This window comes from Hippichthys cyanospilos, chromosome 9 (genome assembly GCF_059441005.1).
Source record: "Hippichthys cyanospilos isolate Australia breed blue-spotted pipefish chromosome 9, RoL_Hcya_1.0, whole genome shotgun sequence".
Classification (NCBI taxonomy): Eukaryota; Metazoa; Chordata; class Actinopteri; order Syngnathiformes; family Syngnathidae; genus Hippichthys; species Hippichthys cyanospilos.
In genome coordinates this window covers 21,140,247-21,150,347 of record NC_142377.1, presented here as the reverse complement: position 1 = coordinate 21,150,347, position 10,101 = coordinate 21,140,247, and the positions used below count along the sequence as shown (strand labels likewise).

General features: G+C 43.1%; 2 protein-coding genes across 4 annotated transcripts in view; one reads left to right on the top strand and one right to left on the bottom strand.

Moving 5' to 3' along the window:
* On the top strand, positions 1-9,668 carry LOC148419417 (protein Wnt-2b-A-like). Its single transcript, XM_088422537.1, has 5 exons — positions 1-434; positions 3,707-3,927; positions 5,101-5,378; positions 6,053-6,317; positions 8,628-9,668. The coding sequence occupies exons 1-5, from the start codon at positions 310-312 to the stop codon at positions 8,855-8,857; spliced, it is 1,119 nt and encodes a 372-aa protein (XP_088278663.1). The 5' UTR covers positions 1-309; the 3' UTR covers positions 8,858-9,668.
* The window catches only part of st7l (suppression of tumorigenicity 7 like), a 28,482-nt gene continuing 19,059 nt past the window's right edge, over positions 679-10,101 (bottom strand). For 2 of the 3 annotated variants that reach the window (XR_015866528.1, XR_015866527.1), the window contains exons 16-17: positions 2,758-2,827; positions 679-2,502 (exon numbers count right to left, since the gene is read on the bottom strand). The gene's annotated coding sequence lies outside the window, so the exon portion shown is untranslated. Of the gene's footprint in view, positions 2,828-10,101 lie in introns of all 3 variants that reach the window. The other variant, XR_015866526.1, reaches the window with a different exon arrangement.

Sequence of the window (10,101 nt, the reverse complement as noted above, 5' to 3'; positions counted from 1 at the left end):
CAAGAGGAGCGCGTGCGTCCGCGCTAAGTGTTTGCGCAACTTCAGTCGCGCGCCACGGACATATGTATTTTTTTTAGTTATTTTTTTGCTACACTGATATGGAAATCCAAGAACTTTAATGAATGAATTGGGTTTCAGTCATCATTTGATACGAGCGGTAATTAGGCGCCGCCCTACCTGCTCCTGGACTCATGCGGGACTCTGATTGAGCTTCATCACGGCGCTTCAAAGTCTTTTGATGTTTTCATTTATTTTTGGGGGGTGTTCATTAACGATGGACGTCGGACGAGCACCGAGCCGCGATCACACATGAGAGCTCAATCAAGGGACTCCGCGATGGGCAAGAGGACGCTGCGTGGAAACTCCAAAGCCAAAGTGTACATGCTCACTTGGCTGCTCCTCGTCTGCACGCCGAGAGTCGATTCATCCTGGTGGTGAGGGACCGTTGACTTCACTTCGGCTTACGTGAAACAATATATACAATATTTATTTTTTTAATTATATATATATATATATATATATATATATATATATATATATATATATATATATATATATATATATATATATATATATATATATATATATATATATATATATATACTTGTCCCATGTGGGAATGTGTGTTTACAGTCGCAGTCACAACCTTTGCATAAAATGTGATCAATATTTTGGGGGTTTGACCAATCTATTTTTAAAGTGTGAATAAAATTAAGTTGCAAAATAATTTGTTTATAAGAAATGAATCTCACCCTGACATGGGTTAGTAGACCAAAGATCCCAACACTTGATTAATTGTTGTTATTAATATTATTATTGAAGACTTTTAAATTTGTTTATTTAACCCCCCCTCCAAAAAAAAAAAAAAAACTCCTGTAAAACCGTAAAATGACAAATCCCATAAAAAGAAAAATTTCCATGATAAAAACTAACATATATGGGGAGGGGGGCTATGCCAATCTTCGAGTGCCAAACCATACTATGCAGGGGTCAACTGTAATTTTAAGTTGTAATATCACCACCTACCACTAGATGACAGACACGGTTCAGTTGCCTTTAAATTGAGTCTCATAGTGCCCTTACTTACATGGGAGGAGCCCTAATATTTTTTTGAAATGGTGTGCAGGTCAAACATAGTACCTCAATAAAATCATAATTCTGAAAGCTGATTGTTGTGAAAAATCCACAACGTAGTTTCACTATTAGCAAGATTGATACAATGTAAATTCTGAATATTTCTATAAACAAAATAGAAACCAAAAAAAAAGAAGTTATTTTTCACCTCAATGAGCTCCATGAGAGGGCCCTCAAATGCATGCACAATATCAAAGGCGTTCATAAATATAAGCAAGCGAGTGATCAAGTGTATCTAATATTTTGGCTATGCATGCATGCCAAACAATGAAGATGAATGGTGTGGTGTGAATGGTGGTGGAGGGAGGACGTCGTCTCCCCTCCCCGATTGTTTCCCATCCATCTTCAGCTGGGACTCAAGTGTCAGGTGTGGGCGCCGGTGCGTGAACAAATGAGCCTTGATCACTTATCTTAAAGGAGTGCAAAAAAGACAAAAAAATAACGGCAGTTCGGTGAGCGTCAAAGCAGCAACTCCCTTTGTTTTTCCTTGGGATTTAATTTACTGTCACTGAAGCGCCACCACCATGCGTAAAGTGGTGCTACGCGTTACAATTGTGAAATGACTGCTCTGTGTTTCTTCGTTTCTAACTTTTGTTCCCGTCATAATCAGGGGCCGAGATTTTTGAATTCAGGTCTACAAAAACGGCTCCCTTAACAGTAAAATCAAGCATTCTGTTTTCACCCGTGGAGGCAGCAATTATGCAAATGAGTGTCTGTAAACATCACCCCGTACACTTGAATTGCGCCAATGGAGAATTTGGCTTCTGTTACCATGACAACCAAGCCTTGTTACGATGTTATGGAGAACGGAGCCCAATTTGAGAGGGTCAGGGGAAGCTCGTGCAAGGTCAATTAAAAAAAAAAACAATCTTCATTCATGCAGGCAGCATTTCGGACAGTAAACCTTGTGTATGTGGTGATGACATCACTTAGTGATCAATTTATGTACTGCTAACGCTGTTAATGACAATATGAGCGTTAGATAAATATCAACACAACTGCTTTTGACTTTGACATGATGGCAGGAGTCACACCCTCGGTGATGCGGGTGTTTCAGACCGTGTAGAGTCACTTGAAAGTGGCATTGGATCTTCATCCATCTGTGCTTACCATCTCACGGGCAGAGAAAGGCAGTTTGAGGGCTGTTAGTATACAATATGTAAAATATCCCTATTGTCACATTTAGGCTGAAGTGCAATTTCTGATACGGCATAGAAAGCTAACATAAAACGGACTCGCCTGTTTAATTTCACACTTAGGTGGTGGGCAGGCACTTGTTCACAAGCCGTCCATCCAGTAAATTGACACCACCATTAGGCTCCTCTCTCTGTCTAAGTGTGCTTCCTCAAGTGTCGTTTGGCTTGGCTCCTGTGAACAAGAAAATAAACACAAGTAGCGCCCCCGCTCAGCTTTTACCACCCGGCCACACGGTTGTGCACGGCCATAACAGGAGTGGAAACTGGACGCTGCGCGGCGATTAAAGGCGCTCTTGTGAGGATGTAAACTCAGGTTTTAAACCGTTACTGGTACCGTACGTACAGCGGCATGTGCTCACACGTTGCAATGAGTAAGTGGAGAAGGTAGCTAAAGGTCTGACACGAGCAAGAAGGTTTTCTTTCTCACCAAATTTGAGGAATTTTAGCACTCCCGAACGTGTCTTCCACCAAGGCCGTGAAACACAAGCACAAGAGTCCTGTTGAAAAGTCAACAATGGAAAGTCATTGAAGAAATGTGTTCATTGTTATGTCAAAATCCTACTTGTTTTAGCACTAACATTCAAGGGGGGGATCCAATGTGAGCTGTTTCTGACAAAGTGTCATGCCTGGGTGAAGCTCCTGAGCCACTTTCAAGTGGACTTCACTGGGGGTGAGGGCGGGGCAACCCCAGGCATCCAACTTTGTGGGGTGTCCAATTGAGGGAGGTGGACATTCTGACTCCAAATCCCACAGCCTTTGATTTGATTCATTTTGAAAAAGTGAATTTGAACACACTTCCGGATGGCGCTTTTCAAATTGTAAATTGTAATCTGTTTTTTTCCCTAAATACAATCAGTTTTGGTAACAAATCTGACTAAATTCAGCCACAGAGGCAGGAATTTCATCATTTTCTGTTAACATTTTTTTAAAGGAATACTGGAAACATTTTGACCGGCAAATATATTCAAATTCACTCAATAATACTTTCCAAAGCAAACGTACATTTGTGAGCCGAATGCTGAAAACAAATTTTTTCCCCAAAATATACTATTGCATTATGGGAAAATCCCAAGGGTTTAGATTTAGCCAACGAGCAGTGTTTGCGAGTTTGTTTATTTGCACATACATTTAAACGTACCTAAATAATTTTCACGTGCAAATATGTATAAATGTATTTGCCGGTCAAAAATGTTTACTCCATCGAAGCAGTTCCACACTTCCATAATGTTTGCTACTCATTGACGCTTCATAAATTTGTGGTCATACCTCATGGAAAATATTTTAGATATACAGAACCAGACTTTTTTAAACATCTGAGCATGTAAACGTTTTTTTTTTTTTTTGGCAATGACGCATTGATCCTCGCCCGCGCGCAGGTACATCGGCACTCTGGGCGCTCGGGTGATTTGCGAACACATCCCAGGCCTGGTCAACAAACAGCGGCAGTTGTGCCAGCACCACCCCGACCTGATGCAGTCCATCGGCGAGGGCGCCAAGGAGTGGATCAAGGAGTGCCAGCACCAGTTCCGCCACCAGCGCTGGAATTGCAGCACGCTGGAGCGAGACCACTCCGTGTTTGGCAGGGTGATGCTGAGAAGTGAGTCGGTGCAACTGGGACTGGGAATGTGGCTCTTTTCCAATGTGTGTTAGACACTCCAGTTAATCACCCTTGTAAATGTCTCCGCCGTGATCAGATAAGCACATAATGAATGGATGTCTCATGAATAATTCCTCCGCGCAAACACAGCGCCGGTGTTTTTTTTCTCCTTCTCGGGGAATAAGGGAAAGTGGGAAAATTGATTTTCTCTCGGAAAAAAACAAGCGCCGCAATTGAGAGATCCACACTGGAGATGTATAAACAGTAATAGGAGATGTAAATATTTGGGGAGATGTTTCTGGCATCCGGACAAAGTTTGACGGCCTGACATATCGCCTGTGTTCTGCTTGGTTGCGTGAGCGGGAATGAGGACAGGAGGTGGAGGTGTGTGTGTGTGTGTGTGGTGGGGGCCCGAATCCCCTTCCCCCAAAAAAATCTCCTCTTCTCCCTCAAATGAAAACAAAGGCCGAGACAGAGAAAGCCTCCACATGCGCATGAGGAAAAAGGTGAAAGGAGAGTCGGCCGGGCTGTGTTTTCATGCAGCTGCGCCTGCCGCGATCCACCATACATGGACTCTCAATATACTGTTCCAATACTTCTGTCTGGGCTCGGAATGTACTAAATCACCCGGATCAAACGATTTAAACCAGTCTGACAACTATTTTGACCAAACTACAAGCTGTATTATGTCATTCAGTGGGCAATGTATGAAATCAGGGGTTTCCAAACCCAGGCCACGGTTTTACATGTTTTGGATACTTCCATCCGCCAACACATCTGATTCAAATTTGCTGGATCGGACCCCTCAAGAATAATGAATACACCTTAACCCTTGTGCAGGGTTTGGTCCAATCCTTTGATCTTTACATCAAAGGTAAATCATTGGGAGAAGACACTAAGGGAGCTGAAATTTCACAGCAGATGGTGACTACCTGTCAAGGGTCAACACGGCACAGCCACTTAATTATCACACTAACCGGAGTGCGTCATCCCTTGGCTAATATACTGTAAGAATAATGTAGAAGAAACGGACCCAAAAATGGTCAAAACACTGCACAAGTGTTGTTAAACACATTTATTTGGTGATTTCATCACTATTCTGGATTGTATATCATAAAAGGTTACTCGGGAAAAACTATTAAATTCAATACTACTCGTCCCTCTTCTTACCAGACAGCAGAGAAGCAGCGTTCGTCTACGCCATCTCGTCAGCCGGGGTTGTCTATGCCATTACCCGGGCATGCAGTCAAGGTGACGTCGAGAACTGCAACTGTGACGGGCACAAACGCGGCCAGGCCAGTGACCACCGGGGCAACTTCGACTGGGGCGGATGCAGCGACAACATCAACTATGGCATCAAATTTGCCAAGTCCTTTGTGGATGCCCGGGAGAAGATGGAGAAGGACGCCCGGGCGCTCATGAATCTGCACAACAATCGCTGTGGAAGAATGGTGAGTTGTAAGATCTTCATAAAGTGACGCGACCCCCTTCCAAGTCACGCACCCTTCAGGATGGTCTACGTAGATGACATTGCGGTTCCAACATTGTTTAGTAAATCAGTCTAAAGCTCTTTTCTATTTATGCTAAAACTACCGTCACGCAAGCCTCCAGCAAATAACTGTCCTCCAATTCAGGGGCACCGCATTTCGACACTGGATCTACAAAAATGAAATAGTGCATCGATCCTTGTTAAACATGTCAAGCTGGAGTTTGTTTCAGTTCTGATAAAACTGTGTTAAGTATCCTCATCATCCTTGGGGTTTGTCAAAAGCGGCCTTCCGATTCAGGGATAGCCGTGACATTCAGAGGCACTTCTGATAAAAAGATTCATCCCTTGTTCAAAGCCTTTGAGAGATTATTCCGTTTACATGACGATGCCAGGTGAATATAAACGTTCAAATAATGTTATCGCATTGCTTACTGGTCTCACGCGCAGGAAAGTTCCTAGAATTCCTGGTCCCTATTACCCTCATGCTCTTGTGTATACACGTCCAACAGACTGTAGTTTACCCTTGAAAGACGATCACTTGAAGATGAGGTGACCTAACTCCTAGGGTCGTTCACGCCTTGGCCACAGGCCAGCACGGCAGGCTTAACGCCCCATCAACTCTGACCTCTGCTGCAGGCCGTCAAGCGCTTCATGAAGCTGGAGTGCAAGTGTCACGGCGTTAGCGGCTCCTGCTCCCTGAGGACCTGCTGGCTGGCTATGTCTGACTTTAGGCGGACAGGTGACTACCTCCGCAAAAAATACAACACGGCAGTGGAGGTGACAATGAATCAGGAAGGTCCCGGCTTCATGGTGGCTGAGCGTGACTTCAAGGGCAGCTTCAAGAACGAGCTGGTGTACGCGGAGAACTCGCCGGACTACTGCCTCATGGACCGGGCGGCAGGTATCAAAAACATTCTTTTATTCTTCAATGCGCACAGTGGGAAGACATGCTGTCGATAATAGTGTTGGAGGTGTGAGATTTATGTCGGTGTTCTTACGAAACAATAGCAGCCGGAGATTGGAGGTGAGAAGTCTTGATTGCAACAGGACCGGGAGAGGAAGCGTGGCTGTTCAAGACAAAAGACGACGCGGTTGGTCTATAAGCTGATTTGAGTTGCTGTACCTCGGAAGTATAGGACTGCAAGAACAAGGGTGGACAAACGGCGGGCTGATTTAAGTAGGGCTTCCTCGCGAAGCAGGCCGGTTTGGTAGGGGTACTACTGAAGCCGTTCGAGTTCAGCGACCACCAACGAATTGACGTACCTAAGATAGTGAAAAACTTTATAAGTATCCGTTGAGTTTGTCATTCTTGATTTTCAGGAACCTGTTGCTGAAATACGTATTTTGATTTAGCTTTACATCTGGATCTACTTTTTGCACTTTATCAACGATCAAACAGGCACTGGATGCCACGTCGCATTTGAAAACAAAATGAAAACCGGAGGCGTCAAGCGAGGGCTCGCATTCCATCACAGCTTAAAGTCCAGCGATTTGCCCTTTCCCATCCGCCTTAATTCCCGCCGTTTGCTTTGCCTTGTTAAGGATCCGTCTCTCTGCTCACATCCAGTCTCTTCAGCAGAGCGTGAAGGCACTCAGCAGTTCCTTTTTCGATGACGTGCTGCACTTTTAAAGTGAATACCTTCGCTCCTCCTTGGCTTTGGGCTGATACTTGATGTAATGACTCAAAGGACGGGTTGTTAAAAAGTGATCTTGAAAGGAGCTTATGATACCTCCTCGCCGCTAATCTCCATTGTGTAGGAATTCACGGCCCGGGGATACATGCGGGTTTATTTTTCAAATCCTTCCTTTGGTCACTTTTAAGCAGGGATCTCTCTCAGCCCGAGGGGAATAGCTTCTCTTATCCCTTCTATTTACATCAGGGACGCTTGGTCATTATTAGCGGCATCTGATCTTCACACCTGAACACAGCTTTGGGTTCGGGTCGGAGAGTATTCGAATGACCTGTCTGGGAATGTAACCTCTGTGGGAAAGACAACATTTTGCTCCACTGTCCGATTTAACTTTCACAAGCATCCGCATCTTTATCGGTGGGTGGATTGTTACTTCGTTCTGTTACGTTTTCCCTATCCGTTTTAAAGAAGTTAGATACCCTTAGCCATTTGGTGTTAGATGTCTTCAGTATTGAGGCGTGTCGGTTTGAGTGAGCGTTATGGTGAGATAACTCGATAAAAGGCTTACGAGAGTCCATTGAGAATTGTGACCTGGTGTTAATTGTTTTTGAATTTACAGCGATATTATAAAACCTCCGGTCTCACTGTACGATTGTTACCGTGGAAAATCAGTTGAGAATTGCGGCAGTAACAGATTTGAAGCAAATGTGAGATCAATCCATAAAAGGCAATCAAGTTATTAACAACAATTAGAGATAGACATCTTAGTTTGACAGTAAGTTCCACAAACGGCCCAGGAAGATCAGACCTGCGACTGTACCGACGAGAAAGATGGGATGTAAACATGTCAAATGGTCATTGGCAAAACTAACAGCTCAAATGTTTACAGTTAATCTTCGAACTTCTCGGTCTGGTCTGTCTTGAGCACTAAATCATTCAGAAATAATAAGAGGTCCTTGTACGACAGAGACAATTCAATTCAAGTCAGATGATCGGCTGGGAATTGTGAAGGCTCCGGCACCAATTGTAAACTTACAAACCTCAGACTTCACCTCAACTGTTTGTTATCGCGTCTATTCCAGTATAAGCAATATTACTGGTTTGGCAATTTTGCCTCAGAATAGTTGACTGGTAGAGGGTCAAAAAGAAAAACTCACTGATGGTGATTTTTAAATGTCAAGAAGGAGATTGGATGGTGTAATACCAATCGGAAGGTGTGGATGCTTCGAAAACTGATACGGTTTTTGATATGAACGAAACGATTCGGGACACTTTGATTGGAAAGTGAAATGATTCGATACGGTTAAACTCAGCGGCATTATGATGCGATTCGATACGGTCAGTCTCTGTCTGAGCGGGTATGACGCAAATACTTTTTTTTTGTGCCATTTGAAGAAATTTGTCGGAATGTTTTCTTTGAAGGTACGTCGTCAATAAAAGATGATTCGATACGTATCAACATTTTTCAAAGCGGAACAATTCGATGCACTTGTAAATGAAAAAAAAGAAGATTTTCAGGTTCAAAACAGTTCTTATTAAACCCCTAGACGACGATATTAATTGAGGCTTTATCTCTATAGGCTCTCTGGGCACGGCGGGCCGCATTTGCAACAAGTCGTCACGGGGCACCGATGGCTGCGAAGTGATGTGCTGCGGCCGGGGCTACGACACCATGCGAGTCAAACGCCTCAGCCAGTGCGAGTGCAAATTCCAGTGGTGCTGCACAGTCCAGTGCAACAACTGCGAGGATACGGTGGATGTTCACACCTGCAAGCCCCACAAGCGACCCGACTGGCCGGACCTGACCTAAAGTCGTCCCTCCACGGTGCATCCTGGGAATTTTCGTAATGAACATTTGCTCAAGAATCTTAACTGACTGATGCCAAAACTGGAAAACAAACAAACAAACCAAAAAAAATCCAGTTGTTGACCATGAGCTGCTTGAAGGTTTTTGACCATTTCTGGAATTTTTGAAAGATTTCTTGAAAATTGTATTACTCCATCAGGCAATACAACAAACACCCAAATTAAGAAAAGCATTTTATAATATGGGAATTATGAATACAGTTGCGGTTAATGCCTTAACAAACAGCGCCTCTTTTTTTAAAAAAAAATAATGACATTTCTAAGTCCCTAAATATTTGAACAGAAGAATACAGTACATAGTAAATAACCATCTGTAGATGGACACATCTTTATTATACATTGAGTAGCCGGTAGTTTGCTGCTGATCAACTGCTAATATAACTTTTCAAAAGGGTTTTACCCATCTGCTTTCACCAATGTCGACCCAACAAGAAGCCTTGATTGCCTGTACGACCTCTTAGGAATTGTTATGAGTTTGAATCTAAGGGACAAAAACGGAAAACACTTTACTGATAATAGCGCTTATGATGAGGGAATCCATCCAACCCTTTTTCAGGTAAACACTGACGGAATTTCCCTTTAAGCAATGGAGAGCATCTGAAAATGGATGCACGTGTCTTCAACATGTAAGGACCTTCTTGGCAAAAATCCCCAGAGAAGAGAGCGAAAAAAGCAACGTCTTGTATTGACATTGGACATTTGTTGCTTTCGTACATTCGTTTCTGACGCCTCATTGAAAACCTTGAACATTTCTACCTCTGGTCCCTTGTCTTTGTTTCCATCTTTGCTTGTTTTGATTTGCACGCACACACAACCTCAGGCTCCATTTTTTTTTTTTTTGCTCAGCCTCCATGCTTGGATGTTCTCTTTGTGGTTGCAAACTAAATTTCCAAATATTCTGAGTATTTGGGTTAAGAAAAACTGCAAAATCTTGGCAAATGGCTATGTGTCGGGCTCGTGACAATAATTGTTGGAATGCAGTGTGTAAAATCGGCTACTTTCAAAACCAGTAGACACAAAACGATTGGAACACTGGTGTGAAAAAAAACACACAAGGGTAAATACTGAAATAGCTTTAAAATGACACATGTGCATATGACAAAATTCAATTTGACAACCCACAAAACTTCTGGGATTGTATTTTTTTGGCCAAACGGGCCCAAAAAGGAGTTTTTTTCATTTTTATTT